This window comes from Dipodomys merriami, unplaced genomic scaffold (assembly GCF_024711535.1).
Source record: "Dipodomys merriami isolate MVZ:Mamm:240054 unplaced genomic scaffold, mDipMer1.0.p SCAF_5, whole genome shotgun sequence".
NCBI classification, from domain to species: Eukaryota; Metazoa; Chordata; class Mammalia; order Rodentia; family Heteromyidae; genus Dipodomys; species Dipodomys merriami.
In genome coordinates, this window is record NW_027206068.1 from 14,114,321 (window position 1) to 14,138,153 (window position 23,833).

Consider the following 23,833-nt stretch of genomic DNA (forward strand, 5'->3'; position numbering starts at 1 on the left):
GTCTTCTGAGTTCAGACAACACAGCTTCAGTGGACCAGTGGAGGCATCCCAATGCCATAGCCAAAGGAACTAACTGATATGCCTCAAGGCTCCTAATCACAGATTGCCACCCTCTCCCCAACCTGGCCTTAGGCACCAAGGGAAGAGAGAGGCATGCAACCAAGTGTCCTTCACTCTTTAGCAGCTGGCCAAACACCTGAAACGTCAAGCCACATGTGAAGTGAATGAGATTTGGAGCAATGCCTTGGCCCAGGGAAATGAAATCCATGCCTGAGTGGAAATAGACCAGCTTAGGGGACAACAGTGACTTTACAGTGGAATATTCACAAATTGAAAGCACATTTGGAACGCCTTGAACTTAAAGTTCAAGGCAAAACTAAGTCCAGCAAAAGCAGAAGACCCTATCTGAAAAAATAAACTAAAACAAAAAGGGCTTGCTACAGTTTTTTAGCAAAAACTCTATACTTGCTCTAAAGCTTAAATTTTATACTTTGAAAACATAGCATATTGTTTCACAAAGGTTTTGGAATGGCTTAGAAAATAAAATAAAATGAATAACATGAATAAATAAAATTTAGACTCAAGGAACACAGCTTAAAATCTAAGATAAGAACAGAGGATAGTACATGAAGACAGAAAATCAAATTTTACACAATGATTAATAGACTGCTGACATTTGGATGCATTTCTTGGTGGTCAAACTTAAATTTCAAACTCAAATTTCACACAGTGATTAATAGATAGTTGACATTTGGGTACATTTCTGGGTGGCCAAGGGCTGGGGGAACTACTTCTAGGATCCTATTGTTCATAAGCAGTACAAACAAGCAAATGACATTCTTTCCTAGCTGGTTATTATATTCTGAGCACAGCTGAGTATTTCAAAGATCACTATAGATCATCTTTGTGGTATGAACATTTATTCAAAAGTTGCCTTTAAACTCAGTTATATTCCAGGCCTCCTGAAAGGTAGACTGTGTTCAATTCAAGACCTTACTTTCTCATTTGACTTGTTTGCTTACTGTACTCTAACCAACCTGGCTTTTTGCTGGTTATTTTGGAGATAAGAGACTCATAGATTTTTCTGCTTGGGCAGACTTTGAACCACAGTTTTATTTAGTTAGTTAGAGGGCTTGAAATCAAGACCTGGGTACTGCCCCTGATCTTTTTTTTTTTTTTTTTCCAGTTGTGGGGCTTGAACTCTGGGCCTGGGCTCAGCTCTTCAGCTCAAGGCTAGTTCTCTACCAGTCTGAGCCACAGCTCCACTTCTGGCTTTTGCTGGCTAATTGGAGGTAAGAGTCTCATGAACTTTCCTGCTCACGCTGGCTTTTGACCATGATTCTCCTGTGTAGCTAGGATTACAGGTGTGAGCCATGAGTACCCAGCTTGAACCAGAGTTTTTGACATTCCAGGCTACTGACTAGCTAGAATTATAGACATAAGCTACCAGCACACTAAGTTGCCATCTTCTTTTGACTTTGGCTATCATCCCTTTTCATCACATAATAATACCAATAAGTAACACTTACTAGGTCCAAGTATGTGGCACACTACTAAGCCAGTTGTTACATGTGTGGTGCCACATGATACAGGTACAAGCATTTATAACATATAACATGAGGATGTTCTTATTATGATTTCCATGTCAGAGACTATGAAGCTAAAGCTTAGCGGGCCTAGGTAACTGGACAAGTATCCTAGCCAATGATGTTGCCCGATGCTTTGCAGGGCATGAATTCTGGAGCCAGGGTTTAAATCCTGCTCTTCTTTTCCAGTGTAACCAACTCTTCTTAGTTTTTTTCCAGGATTTAAAAATTCAGCTCTAGTGTTCTAGAAAGCCCCTTGATCAGGTGCCATTTTATACTTACTACCAATGGAACTGTGACATATTAATCTTGTTGTCTTTGTTTCCCCACATGTGAACAGGGGCTAGTAACAATCCATGAGAAGTTGTTGTACAGCATAATCTATGCAGAGCATTTGAAAAAGGGGCGGATCCATGATAAACAAATGCTGCTAACTTGCCATTATTATTACTATTATTATTATTGATTCCCATGGTTCTTTTCTAATAAGTTAATAGACTGTTAATCAAATAGCCACATCTGGAACAGCTGTTTGCATGTATAGTAAGACCACAAAAATCTGAATACAAGATATTGCTGATATAGTGAACCAATATGTGGTATCAGTGTTTATATCTTAGGGACTTTTTGTTCAAGTGTAATTCTCAGCCAGTTAAATAACATTTTTAGGCAGGATGAAGAAGAGAGATTTCAAAATATACAAAGTAGCTGTAATAGCCATCACTGGTTCCTTATACACTTGTCTCTGCTTCTTCCCTTCCTGACAGACCCCCCACACTGTTTGACCCAGTTCACTTAGTGAAGTTTAGGTGAATGACTCCCCCAAAGGGCCTTGTGCTAAAGGCTTGGTCCCCACTGTGGCAGTGTTAGATGGTACTAGAACCTTGAATAAGGAGGTAGGGCCTGGAAGGAAATTCTTAGGGTACGTCCTTAGTCCTTAGCCCTTGAAGGGGATTTAGGGACCCCAGTCCCTCAATAGAGGGATAGAGGCAGGATGGATGGAATGAAGCAGGGATGTAAGACTTTTTGGATTCTATAAAACAAGACATGTTTGCAAACATGTTATCTTTTAAGAAAAGAGAAAAATGACTGCCTAGGCAACTGAAAGATGAAAAGAGCTACCACTGTTACCATGGGCCCACAAGGCACAGGACGAAGCTGTCTTCTCCTTAGTTCTGGAGAGTAAGACATGGCTGTGATCTCAGTGTGCCAGGACGCTACCACCCCATGCCTCAGAGCCAGGACCACTGAGTGGGACCATGGGGGTGCAGTTGCCAATTCAGGGACAAACTGCATTTAAGTTGTCAACACTGAACTGAAGGGACAACACTGCCACCTCAGTGGGCCCAGAGAACAGCACGAAGCCAAAGAGGATTATTCTTAAATAGTAATGATCAAATTGAATTTTCCTTGCTAGACTTTGAAATTTGAGGTCAGGTGGGCACTTTCTGTTTTCTCCTGTTTCGAATAAAAAGTCTATCCTACTGCTGTCCCCCCACAGTATTTTTATTTTGTAAGAGATAACTTCTCTGGTTTTAAGGTTGGGAAACACTTCTGTCTCAAAACACTTGATATATGATAGTGCATATTGATTTAGAACTTGAAATGGATGGTGGAATGGGTTAAGACTTTTGGCCAGCTGGACAAGTGAGTGAATTTTACATGTTAGAAGGACATAGGATCTAGAAAGTCCAGGGGGCAGAGTGTTTATAAGCTGAGTTTTGTCATTTCTAAAATTCCTATGCTGAAGCCTTAACCCCCAGTACTCTAGTATGTGTATTTGGAAACAGAGTGTTTAAGAGAAGCCCAAGTTAAAATGAGGCCACTAGGATTGGACCTCATTCAATGTAACTGATGGCCTTGTGAGAAGAGAAAATTGGGGCACAGAAGGAGGTAGTAGTCAAGGAGTCACAAACAGAAAAAACCATGTGGGACACAGCAAGAGGCGCCACTTCTTGTAAGCCAAGAAGAGAGACCTCAGGACAGGATGACTGCCAACACCTCAGTCCCGGATTTACAGCCTCCAGAACTATGCTAGAATATGTTTCTATTGTTTGAGCCACTCAGTGCATTATATTAGCAAACTAATGTATGCAGAGGAGACAGATTTGGATACAGCGACACACCTAGGAAAAATATTAGGTGAAGACTGGAGTCAGGCTACCATAAGCCAAGAACACCAAGATTGTAGGGAAACACCAGCAGCTAAGAGGGAGGGCCTCATAGCCCTCAGAATGAACCCAACCCACCAACACTTTGAACCTGGACTTCTAGACTCATGGTGAATAAGTAACTGCCTGTTTGTGGTATCCAGTTTTAGCTTCTAGTCCCAGCTGAAGGAAATACATGCTGCGGGTTTTCTGTTATTGGACACTGGCTGGCTGGTTGCAGATATAGAAGAAATCATCTACACCCTGTTTACATAGTTATATTTGAAATAACAAGTTCAAAATCAATAAAAATGATTTTGATAGCTGAGTGCTGGTAGTTCATGCCTGTACTTCTACCCAGGAAGTTGAGACTTAGTAGATATAGTCCATAGTCATCCATAACCAGCAAAAGGCAAAACTGGAGGCATGACTTAAGTGGTAGAGAGCCAGCCATGAGCAAATAAGTCAGGTAAGAGCTTGGGGTCCTGATTTCAAGCTATGGTATGAGCAAATAATGATTTTTAGAAATAAATATAATAAACAGGAAGTAATATTACAGCAGAATAAGACAACAAAGAGTAATTCACTCTAAGAGAAAGGTAGGTGGAGAATCAGTCTATGGAGAGAAACAATAAAGAAGGTTGGCCATTTCTGCCTTGGAAATCTAGGGTTGGAGTCAAAGAAGGAAGTTGTAAGTGAAAAGTGCTAAGAAATTTACAGAAGCTCAGAAACAATAATCAGTGAATTAACTTAATGATGCCTCCAATTTTCCCAACTCATGAAGTTTCCAGGAAAACATAAAGAAAAAAGTTACCACAGAATTAAGAGAAAGAAAAGATTGCAAAAATATAAGCCAGCTCACCAAGCATTTGCTTTCTGGACTGGGAGGCCCTGGATCTTACCTCCATTTGGTAAGAATGAAGGTCAACCGTTCTGAAACAAAGGCTCAAATTGGCATGATTCCACACACCTACCTGTAGAGGTGCATCTGCATCCATAGTGAATTGGGGAACTGTGTCAGCCCAAGGCAAGAATTTCTTGGTCTCGTGGTCCAGATAGTAATCAAAGATGGTTCCCTGGGATGGAAACTTCACAGCTCTCATCTCTTTATGCCACCACCGACTGAAGTCAGCTTGACAATTGAAGAGCTAAAGGGACCAAGAGAAACCCTTATTGTACACTAAAAGTAACTGGAAAATCACATGAAATCTCCAAACCCTGGTGCAGAGCCAAATCACAAATGAAACCCCAGATATGGAGTTGAGGAAGTCACCAGACAGAAGACGATGGATAGATGGATGGCTGGATGGCTAGACAGACAGACAAACAGACAAACAGATATAGATAGCTAGACAGATAGACAGACAGATAGTTGTAGTGAGCAATCCTACCATATAGGTTGACCTGTAATTGGCCTACAGCCATGAGGTACATGTGTAGAGGCATAGTTATTCACATGTAACCAAGGTAAAGTTGGGCCTTTGATCATCTCTCAGGTTTCCAATCTAACAATGCCATGACACAAATTTTTGTACCAAGAAACACAGTGGTTATCTATGTTGGTGCTCATTTCTACCAAGGTTTGTAGCAACTGGTGGAAAAATGAGGACAATAAGAGGACTGGCAATATCATTAGCAAGACTGGTAATATTATTCAATACTGTGCTCTATTCCAAGTTCATGGCATCCGGGCCCTGTGTGTGTGTGTGCCAGTCCTCAGGGCCTAGGTGCTGTCTCTAGGCTTTTTTTTTTTTTTTTTTTTGCTGAAGGCTGGTGCTTACTTACCACTTGAGTCACAGATCCATTTCTGGCTTTTTGGTGATTAATTGAAGACAAAAGTCTCATAGACTTTCCTGTTTGGACTGGTTGTAAATCTCCATCCTCAGATCTCAGCCTCCTGAGTAGCCACCAAAGTTCATCCCTCCTAGAAATTACTACAAAAACATTCTAAACCTGGATCCCCACACAGAAAAGGAGATGGAGAAAGGTAAAGGTTTGGCTTCCACCTGGATGAAGCCGAAACATCTGGCTGAAATGTCTACCAAGACCAAATCCTGTCCCCAGAAGATGTACAGAGGCAGCACACATGCTCTCTGAACTGGGAGGCCCTGGATCTTACCTAACAACAGTTCAAACTCCCTGTTGCTAGATTAGGATGTTAGAAACATAGAGCAAGAAAAACAGTTTCTGAGTACCAGAATGAATGAAAACCTTTTTAACCCCATAGGATGGCCTGGCCTAGTAGATTTTGGTAAACCCTAGAACTATCATGTGTGTCTACTGCCAGACTTCAGATCTCATGTTCCCCAATACACGCTTTTACAAAGAAATTGGATGAGAATTAAAATTATATATATATATGTATATATAAATATCTCTATAAAAACATAAAATATGTAACAAAATCAAGTTTAACAATCAGGTCCATAAAAACAAAATGTGTTCTCTCAAATATCTATTATCACAGTAAAATAGACTACATTAAAATGAATAAAAAAGAGTGGTAATTGTTTTCAACAAAATACCACAGTGATAATAAAAAGAAGTATTTCCTGTTGTTTGAACAGAAAAAAAATTGCTTCACCTGAAAACTACCTCACCAAAAAAAGTTTGGTGACAAGTTCCTGATTCCTCAATTCATTCAAAATAAAACGCCAAGCCTCGCTGCCTTGGTAGAAATTGCCAATGATTGAGAGTCACAGGGGTGACCTGCTTTAAGGCAGGCCACATTCAAGGTAGCAACCTTCAGATCAGGGAGGAGACAACACCAGAAAGAGCCCCACCTGTGATCTGTAAGAACTTTATGTGTTCAAGACACTGGACAGTGCCACTGGGGTAGGGAAAAATAGGTAGGGTCAGACCCAGATACTTGTAAATAATATGACAATGTTTAATTGTAACTTTTGTTTTCTTATTATCTAGTTGAACAACATTATCAATTTATGAGTATGATGCATCATCATCAATGAACCCCTACTTTATTAGAATTAAAGCAATAGGAACCTGAATTTTGGATACCTGTATTGTAGATAAATCATGTGACTCAATTTATATTTTAAGAAATCACTGAGTGCTAAGTGGATAGTAAATCCTGGGACAAATGGAGGCAACTTCAGAAGCCAAGTAAGAAACAATGGCACTCAGGAAGAGTGGGTAGGTGCACTCTGGAGATTGTTTTTAATGGCCTGGGACATTCATTTGCAAAATCCTGAGCCCACCAGTTTGAACCCGGCTCAGGCACTGGTTAGCTATGTGCCCTTTAGCAGGATAAGTTACTTAACTATGCTTTCACTCCTTATTTCTAAAAGAAGAACAGCAGTAGCCATATAGGTTCATATTGTTTTTGAAGGTTGAATAATATGGCCTTTGTAAGGCCCTAAGCACATTCCTTAAGAACTTGTTTTGCTGACTTAAATGGCAGTCTGCCGGCCATTTCTTGAGTCTTTTTCCATTCATGTTCCTAACCCCTCTGATAAAATTAGTATTAATGCAGCAAGAGTAGATGGGAGTGGAAGGAACTGGTTTTGCCCAGCTTAAGTAACTGAGTGTAGGGCTGCTGGGGGCAAGAAACTGGAAAGATTAGGAAACACTGGGAGGTAGCAGAGGAATTACATCCATAGATTTTTTTTTTTTTTGGTCGGTTGTGGGGTTTGAACTCAGAGCCTGGGCACTGTCCTTCAGCTCTTCAGCTTCAAGGCTAGCACTCTACCACTTGAGCCACAGCACTATTTCCAGCTTTTTCTGTTTATGTGGTGCTGAGGAATCCAACCCAAGGCCTCATGCATGCGAGGCAAGCACTCTACCACTGAGCCATCATCCCAGCCCAGGAATTACATCTAGAGGGGAATAGTCTCAACTGTCCACATCTTTCCTGATTTCCAGGCTTGGACTACGAGAAACCTTGTAAAAGACACTGCAAGAAAAGCCATGATATGGTGGTAGTGGGGTGAATCCAACCCTGGCCTCTGTGAAGAAGAGACCTGCACCTATATAAACCATGCCTTCAGGAAAAGCTACTCACACTTGACTCTCCTTCCAAGCAGGAGCAGTAGCTGCTCTGCAGATATCTGTGCAGCTCATAGGAGGGCATCTGACTTCTGACACGGGCTGAAATAAGATCCATGAGGCCATGAGGTGGCCATGTGTATTTATAGATATGAGCTATGATAACCTAGTGACCAGAGGCAGAACTGACCCATAGACCACATCAGCCACTTATTTTGGACTCCAGAGCAATGACCCAGCGAAATACGAGCCACTCATGGTTGTGATGCCTTCTGAGGACATTCTGTATTTATACCTGGAAAGTTATTGGAGGGCTGTGATCTCTGTGTAAAATATATGCTATTTGTTCTTAACTTAAAGAGGGCAGCCATTTGGGGACACTATGGTGACAAGGGATGCTGAGGTCAGACTGAGGTGAGGCCTTTGGAGCACAAACGAAGGTGGGAACTTTCCTGCCCTATTTCCCACCAGGGGAACAGTTCTGTTACCACACTGAGCTTGGTGTCATCCACACAATGAGGATACTTGGGAAAAAAAATCATTATAGGAACTGCATGAGGCAAATCTACAGCTTCAGGTGAATGGTAAGAATTGGATCCATTTCTTACCTTGTGTCTGTGTGTTTGTATGCATGTCAGTGCATGTAAATATGTGTATACATACATGAATGTGCATTTAAGTGTATATATGTGTGAATGTGTATGAGTGTGTATTCATGCTATGTGCATGTATATGGGTTCATATGAGTGTACATGTATCTAAGTGTGTAACTGAGTGTGTTGAGTGTGTGTGCACATGAGTGTGTATGATTATGCATATGTGAGTATATGGGAGTATGAGTGTGTATACATATGTGTGTGTAGGTATGTATGTGAATATGTACGTGGGCATATAATGTGTGTATATGTTTATACATGTGTGGGCAAGATGAGTGTGCATATATGTGTATGTAAGTATGCATGTTTATGTGTGTATCTGAATGTATACAAGCTTTTCAAGTGTTTTCCTCACATCAGAAGCCATGGAAATGCCCTGCAAGCTGAAGAAAAGAGCCATGAAAAGCAAAGGCCCCACTGAGTGCCGGTGGCTCACACCTATAATTCTAGCTACTCAGGAAGCTGAGATCTGAGGATCATGGTTCAAAGCCAACCTAGGCAGGAAAGGTCATGAGACTCTTATCTCCAATTAATCATAGAAAAAGCCAGAAGTAGAGCCGTAGCTCAAGTGCTAGAGCACTAACCTTGAGAAAAAGCAGCTCAGGAACAGCACCCAGGCCCTAAGTTCAAGCCCCAGGACTAGCAAAACAAAAAGAGCAATGGTCCCACCTGGGTTGATTGGGGTCACCATTGGCCACTTGGGAACAGTCTGGGAGAAGAACTAAGCAGCAGTAGCTGGAGGCAGGGACAGCCATTTGAAGACTACATTATGCTCTGGAACACAGCTCCAACTCACAAGGCCATGCATGGAAGCTCCACGCCAATGAACAGCACCGGAGGGGGATGACTGGGAAGAAGCTATGATGGTGGATCATCATGATGGATGGAGCACCATTATGAGAAGAAACCAGAGAGAGGGCTGGTTCCCTCTCTGTGTGTGGGCCCGGTGAGGAAGAGGCCATGTGCAAGAAAGGCCATTCTCACCAGAACCCACACTTGCTGGCACCTCATACCAGCCCCCCCACCCCATCCTGGCCTTCAAGTCTCAGCATGATGAGAATCACATTTCTGTTGTTGAAGTCTCCTCATCTATGGTATCTGGAATCACTGCTTGAGCAGACTAAGACATTGTGAGAGCCCAGGTCCTCTAAGATGCTCCTCTCCTGAATTAAAGCTGTAGAGGTTATGAGAGGACAGACTCAACAGCTACTTTGTGAGACTGATGATGGAAACAGTTGACAATGGGACATGCACATAAAAGGAGGGACAGTATAGGAGAGGATCAGTGGGAGGGGAGAAGGGAAATGGGGGAATACTGAGTGGCATGATAATGTTCTTCCATGTATGTATGTGTGTGTATATATAGCATATATAATATACTAATACAATATATAATGAAATATATAAGTATATTATGTATTAACATTATATATAATAATGCAATTCACCCAATGCAATTTGAAAAGGGTGGGAGAGAAGCAATGAGAATATGGTAAAGTGAATGAGTTCGTTCAAAGTACACTGCGTACATGTATGGACTTATCACAATGAAACCTTCTTATGTTATAAATGTATGTTAACTCAAAAAGAAGTGTCTGAAACCATGTATATAGGAATAAAAGGTATAAAGGGAAGCAGAAGCAATGCCCCAGGATTTTATCCAGAGCAGAAGGGAAGAATGTGCCCCTGGGGGTGAAGGACAGGATAAGGAGAGGGTAAGGCTGGGTGTGGGGCAGAGGAACAGGTACATGTTGGGTGCCCTGGGATGGGCCTTGAAGATCAAAGGTGATGCTCCAGAGGGAGGGCATGGACTGACAGCTATGCATGCAGCCCTGGTATCCAAGGTGACAACTATCAACAGTGTGGGACTGTGTGCATGATGCCCAGGCTCAGGAGAGAACAGGAGAAGCAGCAGACATTTACCATCACGTAATAGTAAGACTTGATTGTATATTATAAGCTCCAACCCAGAACTACCAGTTGGGTAAGCCAGTTTTGGGGCTACCTGGTCCTGGGGCAGTGCACCTCCAAATGCCCAGATGCAGGTGAAGACAAAGTAGGCTTCATAGACCTCCTTTGGGCTGTCAGGAGGGACATTTTCAGGAGTCAGCAGACACTCCAAAAGTGCACAAATAGTCTATAAATAAAAACAAAGACATCATTGTGGAACCATGTCAGCTTTTAAAATATGCAGTATATTCAAAGTAGGGGAGCGCTTGAATCCAGTACCTGACATTGTCCCTGAGCTTTTTTGCTCAAGGGCTAGGGCTCTACCACTTGAGAAAAAGCTCCACTTCTAGCTTTTTGCTGGTTAATTGGAGCTAAAAGTCTCACAGACTTTCCTGGCTGGGCTGGCTGCAAACCCTGATCCTCAAGTCTCCGCCTCCAGAGTAGCTAGGATTACAGAGGTAAGCCATCATGCCCTATCACACAATTTTTTTTGTCAACTGCACTTTAGGAGATGATACAACTTCACAAAATTTTGCAAATTTGCTATATTAGAAGAGACAAAGATGACCACTTTGGGTATCAAAGTCGATAGTACCAAAATCCATCACTTTGAACCTATATGAGTACTAGCAAACTATTTTTTGGTTGTTTACTTGTTAATTTCTGTTTGCTAGACACAGGTTCTCACTATATAGCCAGGCCTGGCCTTGAATTTACAGTCCTCCTAGATTACAGGCATGCATCACCATTCTTGGTAACATGAAAATGAAAGATTTGTTTCTATCATTGCAAATGACTTCCATAAAGGTCATACCTGATAAAAATAAAAACTATAGAGGCCAGGCTCTAGTGCTTCACTCCTTTAATCCTAGCTACTCAGGAGGCTAAGAACTGAGGATCACAGAAGCTAACCCAAGCAGGAAAGTCTATGACACTCTTATCTCCAATATGTTACTCAGAAAAAGCCAAAAGTGGTGCTTGTAGGCTCAAGTGGTAAAGCATTAGCCTTGAGCAAAAAGAAGCTCAAGGACCTGCACAGGTCCTGAGTTCAAGTCCCAGGACTGGAAAAAAAACAAAAGACTATGTACGTATTTGCAAAAAAATTAAATAGCTGAAATAACAATCACTGGGTAAACAAGAAATATACAGAAGAAAAAAGAACAAAAAAGAATATTCAGCTGTGTGCCAATGGATCATGCCTATAATCCCAGCTACTCAAGAGGCTGAGATCTGAAGATCTTGGTTTGAAGCCACTTGGGATAGGATAGTCTATAAGGCTCTTATCTTCAATTTACTACAAAAAAAAAAAAAGCTAGAAGTGGAAGTGTGTCTTAAGTGGTAGGGCACTAGCCTTGAGTAAAAGAACTCAGGAACAGCAACCAGGCCCTGAGTTCAAGCCCTAATATGATGCATCTGCACACACACATATGCACATGCCCACACAAGAAAATATTTATCCCTATTCACTTTGTGTCAACAAGAAATTACTTTATGTCAAAAGAAATTTACTTTCTCACTTAAAGCCATCCTGAAGACATCTTTCCTCATGAATGCTGCTTCATGGTAGCTTTGGCATAGCTAAGATTCTACCAGATGGTAATCTACTTCCATTAGGACTGGGACAGCCATTTTTCCCTACCTCTTACCATATATTTAGAAAGTTGGACTGGCACCTCCTAACCTCTGACATAGTTGAACATCACACAAAATTTCACCTTGGAGGCAATGCTCATCAGGAACTTAACCCTCATCCCCTGTAGGAGAAATGGCCCTGCTCTGTGCTGTCCTAACAACTCATGTTCATCGTAATCTTGGCAAGACTGAGGTATGATTGTGGCAGGGTTCTTACCATGGGAGATTCCAACAAGTAACAACACAAAACCATTTCTCCTTAATTACCACAGTCACAGACATAAGTTCACAATATACTCTTGCCCTGTAGCTGGAGGAGACTCTAGATCTTCATAACGTCCCACATTGAACTGTGTGGGTGCCTTTATTTTCTAGCCAGGAGAGATGGGAATAGTTTCCATGAAAATAATGATTTTGTTGTTGTTGTTGTTGGTCATGGGGTTTGAACTCTGGGCTTGGGAGCTGTCCCTGCGCTCTTCAGCTTAAGGCAAGCGTTCTACCACTTGAGCCACAGCACCACTTCTGGTTTTCTAGTGATTTATTGGAGATAAAAGCCACATGGACTTTCTTTCCCTGGCTAGCTTTGAACCTTGATCCTCAGATCTCAGCCTCCTGAGTAGATAGAATTACAGGTGTGAGCCACTGGCGCCCAGCTAATGAAGTGACTTAGTTCTGTTACCTTATATGGTGCCAGTGTGGTAATATGACATAGTCTTTTAGTAAAACTTACCAGCTTGTTATCAAGAAAAGTACTGCATTGGCCTGGGCACCGGAGTCTCATATCTATAATCACAGTCAGGAGGCTTGGATCTGAGGACTTTTTTTTAAACCTGCACACCTATGATTATTGCAGTATAATTCACAATAGCCACTTTTATAGTTAGCCTAAGTGCTCATCAACTGATGGATGGCTAAATAAAGTATGGTATTTATAGATAATGTGATATTATTCAGTCATAAAGAAAAATGAAATTATGTCATTTGGGAACTGGATAGAACTGGAGATCATCATTTTAAGCCAGGCGTGTGTGTGTGTGTGTGTGTGTGTGTGTGTGTGTGCGTGTGTGTGTGTGTGTGTGGGCGCGCGCACGCGCATGCATGTGCATGTGCCTGTGCTGACACTGAGGCTTCAATTCAGGGCCTCATTCTCTTGCTTGGCATTTTTAGTCTAGCTAGTGCTCCATCACTTAACCCACACCTCCACTGCCTAAACCAGAAAGATAAATTTGGAAAGACAAATATAAGAGGTTTTTCATAGGCAGAATCTAGATCTTCATGAGACTCATGTCCACTTAATCAGCAAAACAGCTAATCAAATGGTAGAGCTTAATGCTGAGCAAGAAAGCCAAGCAAAATCACAAGATCCTGAGTTCAAGCCCCTGTAGCAACATGTACACGCATGTGCATACACACACACACACACACACACACACACACACACACACACACACACACACACACAAGAAAATAGTGCAAAGTCCTGAAGATGTATTTGTTGTTTGTTAAGGATAAACCATGTTGCTCTGGGGAATATTTAAACTAATATGCCTGTAATCCTAGCTACTCAGGAGGCTGAGAACTAAGGATTGCAGTTCCAAGCCAGCCTGGGCAGGAAAGTCCATAAGAGACTCTTATCTCCAATTAACCACCAGAAAACCAGCAATGTGGATCAAAGTGGTAGAGCACTAGCCTTGAGCAGAAGAGCTCAGAGACCCAAGTTCCAACCCCTCAAAGGACAAAAAAATAAATCAATAAAAGACCAAAAAGACCAAAGGGTCTCAATGGAATGTTAGGAGATAAACACTCCAATAAGCTTTACAATTCTCTTTTCTCTCCCAGTACTTAAAAAACACTCTGGGGTCTGAGTCAACAATGACTAAAGCCATAGTTAAAACCTGAAAGAGTTCCTATACTTTACAAAGGTCAAGAAAAGAAGTTTCCTATACAGGGGAACAGTGCATTCATTCTTAAGGTAGTCACTGTGAATTACTCCTTTTTACAATCATCTTGGCTTCAAATTCCTGTACTTAACAAGGAAATACAGACAACAGACTGCCTTTACAAAACAGCAGCTTGAAAGGAGATCAAAATTAAATGCTTTTTCTGACTACTAGGGAGAGCAAAAGTCATATTAATTCCTACTGACCTATTTTTCACACTATTCTTGAATGAAAAAGTTCACACCCCTCAAAGAATCACACAAACACACAAGACAACTCGAGGAAGAACTTGAGCAGGCGTTTGCAAGTCTTACACCAGAGGAAGTCTAATTAGACTAACCCCATAATTAATTCATTATGAATAAATTCAGACCTGCTTTCAGAAATAAATTATACCTCAGATAATTACTGCTGAATACTATCGTTTACTTTAATTGGTGTGTGAATTACTCTCCCCCCCCCCACCAAAACCTGAACTTTCCTTTCCTATTATACTTGACTCTTTCTAATTTTGCTTCCAACAAATTTGGTCACATAGTTACTTAATGGTAACAAAGTACACAGAAGCCAATTTACTCCTACAGGAAAAAGCAAGGGTCTCAGAGGGGAAATCTTTTTGTAAACTTGGAGGACTGTGAGGGTTAAGGTCAGTTTCTTTTCTTCTTCATGCTTCCATTGTGATTCCCCATTTCCTTTCTGTGTTTTCTCAATTATTTCCATTTGCTTCTATGACAACAGGCCACAAAACCTTCACTCCTCTCGGCTGCCTCATGGGGAGGACCAGAGCAAGAATGAGTGCTGGACTTTTCTGCATTCTTCACACACAGGGACATGCCTTGAGGACTATGTAGAATAGGAAGCTTGTGGGTAGGGGACCTGTGCGGCAGAATGCAGAGATGTTTTCTTACAATTGGGCCAGCATCTAATTGCACAGATTCCTTTTTACTCATATACACACTGAGTACCCTTGCTGGGCAAGGGCTAGAAAAAGAAATGGCTTTAGTAATGGTATTCCCATTCTATTCCAGAATACTCAGAAGGACATAGTGATTCCTCCAACACCTATTTGGTACCTGCTGAAGGCTTGGAACAATATAAATCATTGGGGGGACAGAAAAATGAATACAATATGGTGTTAGTCCTAATTCACAGAACCCAAATGATGTGATCTGATAGTGTGCTTGAAGTTTGCAAGAGTCCAAGTAATAGGAGGGCTGAGACAGGAGGGTTGGAACAAACTAACAATTTTCCCTCCCCACTCCCTCTCTCCCTTTCTCCTCCATGCTTCTCCCTCCCCTCTCCCTTTTTGTCCTCCCCCCCCCCTTCCTTGACTCTCTCTCTTGTGGCAGTACTGGGATTTGAATTCATAGTCTCATGCTTTGTAGACAGATGCTCTACCAAGAGAACCATGTCTCCGGCCCTGTTTGCTTTAGCTATTTTGGGAGCAGCATTTTATTTTACTTGCCTGACCAGCCTGAGTTTGAGTTTCTCCTACATCCAATGTCCTGCATAGCTGAGATTATAGACATGTACCACGTTAAGACAGGCCTTGAACCTTTAACCTCCCAATCTTCACCTCCTGAGTAGTTGGGATTACAAGTGTTTGACACCATTCCCAGCTTCTTTCCATCTCCTTTCAGCAAGTGAACCCTTGTGTTGCCTTGGTCAAGCCCCACCAGGATTAGCATGTAGGATAGTATCACTGGACGAACCTGCAGCAGGCTACTCTCTGGGATTGTGGTGATGGCCTTGAAGCTGCTTCTCAGCTTATCCAAGCACGCGGGGATGTATTTATCAAAAAGAATGGTTAAGTTGGCCTTTTCTGATTGGTGTCGCCTCTTATCTATCCAGCTGGTCACATATCTGAAAAGCAACACACAGACTATTTTACAGAACATGGGGCTTGACAAGCAGAACTTCGCCACATCCACAGCTCATACTACATAGCTTGCAGAGCCTTGGGCCATGGGTTCACTCAACTTTTCAAGCAGCAAATATTTTTATTTTTATTCTTTTGTGCCAGTGCTAGAACTCAAACTCAGGTGTGGGGACCATCCCTTCGCTTTTTTTTCTTTTTCTTTTTTTTTTGCTCAAGGCTGTCACTCTTCCACTTGAGTCTACTTCTATCTGGCATTTTGGTTAATTGTAGATAAGTGTCTCATGAAGTTTCCTGCCTGGATTGCCTTTGAACCAAGATCCTCTGATCTCAGCCTCATGAGTAGCTAGGATGAAGGCGTGGCCCACTGGTGCAAGTAGTCCCTTGAAAAACTGTCTTCATGGCTATGTTTTCCTTAATGAAAAGATAAAAGAAATTCTTGCGAATGCTTAGCAGGCAGAGATATAGAGCATAAGAGGCCATCTCTGAGCCCTGGAAATAGCATAGATTGTACCTGTCCATGTTCCTGGGGGAGGCATTTATCTTGATTCATTGTGGCATCCATTATTTAGGAACGAGAAAGGAATTACGAATACAGAGGTAAAAACCCCATAGAGACCATCATCTCAAATGTCTTCCTTCTCCACTGGACTCCTCATGACACCAACTTGATCACTGATAAATGTTTACAACCCAGGGCCCTGCAATGGTGTCCTGTGCCCTAAGTAGAAAGCCTGTCTGTATAAGTTGAAAGCCTATAAAATATTAATTTGATATACCAACTAATATACTAGGGAGCTACTTACCAATAATTCAGAGCTAAATGAAAAGTAATCACTCAAAGTTCTGATTAAGTAGGAAGCACTGATAATAAGTACACTTAACAACCAGAATGTAGAGCGGTTCCAGCAATGCTGGGGCTTGTCTTTTCTTGGATTTTCTGGGGTTTTGCTCGGTAGGTACTCTCCTTCTTTAGTCACACCCTCCAGACATTTTTGGTTTGCATTCAAGTTGTTTTACTAATTGGGTCTCATATTTTTGTCCAGGGCTAACCTCAGTCTATAATCTTCCTATGTTTTCTTGAACAGATAGGGTTTCAGGCATAGAGCACCATTTCTGGCTTATTGAGATGATGGTGTCTCATTAACTTTTGACTGGGCTGCCCTTGAATATGATCTACTTCCTCTGAGTAGCTGGGATTGCAGGAGTGCGCCTTCACATTGGGGCTATACTGCGTTTTGAGAAAATCAGATTTTGTATTTTAGGTATCAGAAAAAGTTAATGGAAGATGATTATTTTAAAAAGCTCTCTCGGGGGCTGGGAAGGTGGCTCAGTGGTAGAGCGCATGCCTTGCATGCCAGAGGCCCTGGGTTCGATTCCTCAGCACCACATAAGCAAAAAGAAAAAGCCGGAAGTGGCGCTGTGGCTCAAGTGGTAGAGTGCTAGCCTTGAGCTGAAGAGCTGAGGGACAGCGCCCAGGCCCAGAGTTCAGGCCCCATGACCGGACCCAAAAAATAAAAAATAAAAAAAAATAAAAAGCTCTCTCTCTCTCTCTCTCTCTCTCTCTCTCTCTCTCTTTCTCTCTCTCTCTCTCTCTCTGCTCTTCATAAGACTGCATGATAGGTTTTTTTTAAAATAGGTATAATATACTGTTGATAGTATACTGTCAAGCCAGATGCAGGTGGCTCACATCTGTAATCCTAGCTACTCAGGAGGCTGAGATTTGAGGATGCAATTCAAAGCCAGCCTGGGCAGTAAAGTCCATGAGACTAATCTCCAATGAACCACCAAAAAACCAGAAGTGGTGCTGTGGCTCAGGTAGAGCAATCGCCTTGAGCTGAAGAGCTGAGGGACAGCACCATGCCCAGAGTTCAAGCCCCACAACCAACAATAAATAAATTAATTAAAGTACAATAAATAAATAAATAAATAAAGTCCAAGAGGAATGGTTTATAGAGACAGTCTAGTTGTATGAGAGAATGTGAGAGGGCATCTATGGGTCAGTGATGGAGGACAATGGTGTGGAGATCACATCTCTCTTTCGCTACTGATTAATGGACAAATCAATTATGGCAAATACATACAATGGAATATTATTCATCCTTGAAAAGGGGATTGTGACATGTACTACAACATAAATGTTGAAGACAGTCCACAAAGTTAATAAAACTCATCACAAAAGGACAAGTGCACTATGATTCTATTTATCCAGGGTAACTAGAGCAATCAACTTCAGGGCAAGAGATAGAAGAAGAGTTGCCAGGGGCTCAGGAGTAGGAGGAATAGGCTATTGCTACCTCATAGATAACACTTTCAGTAGAAAAAGTTGAAGTTCTGTGGCTGGACAGGGGTGATGTTTATACAACCACGTCTGTATATGTTTGATCCCAAAGGCACTCAAAAACGACTAAATGGTGAATTTTATGTTATGTACATTTCTTTTTTCAACTTCATAAGCAGAAAAGAAATACTCACGGATTCCAGCCCAAATCTTGTGGGTTCACATAGAGAATCCCCGCTCTGGAGACAGTGGCGGGGGTGGCTGTCCTCAAGTGGTGGATCTCAAACAGAAGACGCATGGAGGGCGTGAGGGCCACCCGCTCATTGCTGGCCAGGGTCAGCACCTGGGTGGGGCGGCATGGTGGTCACTGCCATGGGGAGCTGGAGGAACTCTGGTGAACTCCCCACCCCCCTCGGAGTGCCAGCGGCTGTGAGCACCCTGTCCCCGGTGACAAGCAGGTCTGAAGCAGGGTCTAAGTTCATCCCTGAGATGATTTGATCCATCCTCAAGAATAAAATCCCCTAAGTGGAGTATGTAGGGCTACTTTTAAATAACTGTGGTGATGATCACTCAGTCCAATATAAGTGGATTATAAGATATGGGCTAGGGACCACAGGAAAGAATTCCTTTAGAACTGCAGGCCAGCGGTTATAAGCTGCAGTGTGGGACTCAGAGGAGTCTGTAAACCCAGACCTATTTTTGCTATTGAGTAATATCCTTGTGTGCACAGCACTGATTATTGCTAGGTTGTGCAGCTGGTAGTTCTGTTTGGGAGGGACCCCCCTCCCCCCACTCCATTGCCTATTCCTCCCTCTTGATCCCCCAGGAACCACATGTTGCTTATTGAGTATCTCAAGCTCTTGTGTTATCACCTTGATTTCTTCTTCTTCTTTTTTCTTTTTGCTAGAAATGCCAGATCAACTAGAGCAGAATAGTTCAGAACACATCTCAACACTACTTGTACAGCCTTAGGAACAACTTAACTCCATATATAAATCTCAGCAATTATTAAACAACCGAGATATTTATTATTGTCCAACTATTCTATATCTAATGAAAAACCATATAAGGTGTCATTTGTGCCTAGCTCTTAGAAAATGGTCAGATGTGCAAACTAAACCCTCTGCTATGTATCCCACTCTCACTGAAGGTGGTTAAATTCCCAGACACAAGGAGAATGTATGTAATCCTTTAGATTCTTGAACTATGAAATTAAGAGAGCATCAGGAGAATGCCATTGATTAAAGCAGTGATGACAAAAAGAACTCCAGGTTGATGCATAAAGACTGGAATTAATGCTGACAGCTGGGTGGATCTCAGAACATAGCCAAGACTGGGTGTGAAACCCAGCATTGTAACTTGCCTCACCTTGTTATCGTCCATGACAGTGTTCAGGGACTCGATCCACATGGGATCAATGTCTCCATCCAGAACTATCCACTTGGGTCCATCATGCAAGAGATTCGCTTGCTCTCGCAAGATGAAGGAGAAGAGACCTACAAAGTAAAGAGTGCATCATGCTGATAGATGCTGGAATTGAGTGCTGTGTACTTGTAAAATAAACATACATTCTTCCTCTTGCCAGATCTTTTATTAACTAAATAAAGCAATTTTGTTGCCTTTTTTTCTTTTTTGCCAGTCCTATGGCTTTGAATTCAGGGCAGGGCCTGGGCACTGTCCACGAGCTTCTTTTGCTCTAGACTAACACTCTACCACTTGAGCCACAGCTCTACTTTTGGCTTTTTTTGGTAGTTTATTGAAGATAAGAGTCTTATGGACTGTTCTGCCTAGGCTGGCTTGGAACTGTGATCCTCGGATCTCAGCCTCTTGAGTAGCTAGGATTACAGGCATGAGCCAATGGCACCTATCTTGACTGCCTTTTTTTCTCATGGGCAGTGCATTGGAGGGCAGGGGTTGGGGGGGTGCTATAGACCATGCTCATACTTCTTTATGGAATGTGAAATGCAGGGAGAACAGGAGCATGGTGGCCTCTGTGGGGCAGGAGATAGGATAAATCAGAATTCAGTATTTATCCTGAAGACAAAGCTTACAGCATCTGTGTGAGGTTGGGGGCCAGGTATCAGGGTGGGGAGGGTCTTCAGGACAATGCCGAGATGTGAGAGTTTACTGTGCAATGTAGTCATGGTGATTTCAACAAAATCGCCTGATTATCTCAAGTACAGGTTGAGTATCCCTAAGCCCCAAATCCTTGGGACCAAAAGTGCTTCTGATTTCAGATTTTTTGGGGTTTCAAAGGACTTGGGAATATTTGCACAGACTCTGTCAGTTGGACATGCCTAATCTAAACATGTCAGGAATCTGGAGTGTTTTGAAATCCAATACCTATTGTCAAAATCATTCTGATTTCAGAGCATTTCATATTTCTGAATTAGGAGTATTCAGCCTGATCCTTCGGGGCAAGAAAACACACTCCACTGGCTTCAGTCCTTGATATGGAGAGCAATTCCTATGTGAAGTGAACCTCATTGGTGTGATCTGTCAGGTACTTTAGAAATGTTCAGATTGACTTTTCCCCTGGTTTGTGAGCCCCCCTGCTCTAAGTGATATGCGTAAATGATACAGCTGGGAGGCTAGATCTGTTTGATGCAAATCAAGTTACTACCTGAAACCTTGCTCCAATTTATAACACGGTCTCATTGCTGTGATCTGTTCTATTACTAACAACGCAACACATAAGCAGTCAGTCTGTGAGGAAGATGGAAATTGGCTTATATAAAAAAATGGCTTTCTGGAGAGAACAGAGGGAAGTTTTAGTTCATCAGAAGAAGAGCTATGACTTGCCATCTTTCCATTCTCGGGTGGCATGATGTATGACCCCAAAGAGTTCATCTGCAGTCACGGCTTTGGGATTTAAGTCATTCCAAACCGGCTTCTGCTTCATGTTCATATAGGTTCGGTTCAGTGTTCGCAGTATCTGAGGAAAGCAAAGAGCAAGCCAAGAAAATTAATGTTAACACATGCCAAAAACAAAGGGAGAGATTTCCAAAGGGTTTTCTGTATTCACTATGGACTAGGTGTGGGCATGAGTGTGAAGGTCAAGATTGGACCAAAAGGGACATGGGACTTCCATTGTCACGTTGAAAAGCTGAGCCTTAAAAACCAGAGAGAGGCAGGATCAGCTCACCCAACTCTGAGCCACTGAGACTGGAGAAAGTAACTCTCTACTCCAGATTGATGGTGTGAAGGCCAGTATGTAAATAGACACTGTGTCCATTTGTAAAGTCACCCTGCCTGAAGTATTCCCATCACTTATCCCCCTGGTGGTCCATCAGAATTGCCCAGAGGGAATTATTACAGACTGCTCAAGCCAAACTCAGAACCTCTGATTTTGTGGGGTGAGACTGGAAGTGTGTATTCTATAACAGATCACAAGTGATGCCAATGATATGCTAGTGATACCCACAGGCCCCAGCTTTGGGATCCAGAAACACTTTGGGATCCAGGAGACAGTCCTGACTTGGAGGAAGAGGGGTTTCTACTGGGTGGCTACCAGCCACACTGCTAAACATCAACAATGCCTTGGACAGCTCTCCATAACAACATCCAGTCCCAAATGCCACTTGTTAAATAGGGTCAAATAGAGTCTTCTGGCAAGCTTGCCTCAGACCATGATCCTCCTACTTATGTTTGGGATTACAGGCAGGCACACCAGACTCATGGCTTTTGTCTGAAATAGTTCTCAACCTGCCCAATCAGCAAGGTTTCAGAGGAGAAGAAACTGCCAAATCCTTCTAAATGAAAATAAGTTGGTGAATAACACGGTCCTGATTTCATCAGCTTAAAAGTTCATGTTGAACAGAATACATTAGGTAAAGAGGAGATGAAGAAAAATGCCTTCAGAATATTAGCTTATATTTTTAGAAACCATTCATCTCCTACAAATTATAGAATTTAATTTTATCCTTCCATGAGCCATGGCCTACATCGGAAACTTTCTTTAAAAAAATAATTATAGGTCTATCAGTTATCGACTTTAATATTTCAATTATTACATTCTTCACCAGAAACATCTCCATTCTGATCCTCCCTTGGCCATAGGTCCCCCCTTTGGTTCAACTCTGAATCCTGGCACGTTCTAAACCCAGACACCCATTCTATGCTCTAAAACTCATACACTCATTCAGATTATTTTTAGTTGTTGGCTATGAAGCATGTTTATACCCAAGCATCCCGAATTGAAATGTATGCAGTTCTGTATCTACCATCTGCCAACCAAGAAAATAAGTATGTTGCCAGGACTGTCAGAAAAGCCAAACAAAACCAAGCAGGGAACTAAAAATGAGGCATAATAATACCCATGGCACATCATCATTGTGCAGGGAAAACCACACACATCACACATGGCACAGCAGATAATAGGGACCTCAAAAATGGGGGTTTACCACCTCCTTTCCATGTTTTTATTTGGACCCGATGGAGAGATACATTTCTGAGGGAGTACCAAAGGCAAATATTTGTGTTTGTTTTTCTTAATGATATGGGAAGGAGAGTCTAGGATGACTTGGAAAAGATAAAATAATTTTCATCAATGTGGGGAGAACCCAGACAAGCTTGCCAACCACATAGTTCATTCCTGCCACTCGGTACTTTCACCTTTGGTTGAAGAATACAGGTGTAAATGCATTACTAGAGGGGCATCACTTATACTTGTGGATAAATAACCAGCTCCGGGACCAGTTCATCTCCATCTTGGGCTCCTTTCTCCAAGTGAATACAATGCTCAGTTTCTCTCATCCAATTGGAAGCCAACACCATCAACCAATCAAACAGTGACATTGCTGTCTCAAATCTAACCCTCCCACACCATGTGGTTCACTGAAGGAAGTCTAAAGCAGCACGCAAAAGCAGGTGAGGTCCCAAGAAATTTAATGTACCTTACTCTTCCCTGTGCCCGCATTTCCAACCACAAAGACAGAGTGTCGCACGGCCAACAGTTCATCAAGCTGGACAACCTGTACACCAAACAGCCTGTCATTGGGTGACAAAAAGACAACCTACCAATTTTTGCCCCATTCTGTCCTTCCAACCCAAGTCAGCTCCCATGGAAGGCATTACAATTAAGGAAAGTTGAAATGGACTGTAAGTTCTAAGTACAGTTTCTCCTGACTTGTCCACATGGCATGCCAAAGTGAGGGTGAAGAAAAATCGTGACTTTCATGTAGTACATGGTATATGGCAGAGGTAACTACTTAAAAATAACTGGTGACCCTTCACAAAGGTTTTTTATTGTTTTATGCCTGTATTGTGGCTTGAACTCAGGGCCTTGAACTCTGACTACCTTTTGTGTTCAAGGCTGGTGCTCTACCACTTGAGCCACATCTCCATTTCAAGCTTTGTGTCAGTTAATTGGAGATGAGACTCACAGATTTGTCTGCCTGGGCTGGCTTTGAATCTTGATCTTTAGAGCCCAGCTTTGAGTAGCTGAGATTACAGGCATGAAAAGTGGACACCTAGCCTTCATGAAGTTTTGGATATAAACAGTTTACAGCCAATTATCATCTCTAGCTGAGTAATGAACGACTCAGAAGCCCATAAGATACTTGAAATGGAGTCTATGCATACATTGCTGTGCATGGGTCTACTGACAAATTGAACATGCCTACATACAAGCCTTTGATAAGGATATCTTTGATAAGTCATTCTTGATGGGTGCTGTCATTCCTCCTCCCAATTAAAGAGAATAAATCAATGACTTTACTTACCATTTTCTATAAAATGGAAGAAAAATTTTGGTGT

At 42.0% G+C, this 23,833-nt stretch overlaps 1 protein-coding gene across 1 annotated transcript in view; it reads right to left on the reverse strand.

The window, feature by feature from the left end:
• Positions 1-23,833, reverse strand: part of Dnah11 (dynein axonemal heavy chain 11) — a 278,195-nt gene that overhangs the window by 128,934 nt on the left and 125,428 nt on the right. Inside the window, 7 exon segments of the mRNA XM_069996108.1 lie at positions 4,711-4,884; positions 10,403-10,534; positions 15,632-15,782; positions 18,271-18,419; positions 19,445-19,572; positions 20,879-21,011; positions 22,972-23,049. Coding sequence (XP_069852209.1) covers positions 4,711-4,884; positions 10,403-10,534; positions 15,632-15,782; positions 18,271-18,419; positions 19,445-19,572; positions 20,879-21,011; positions 22,972-23,049 — 945 coding nt within the window.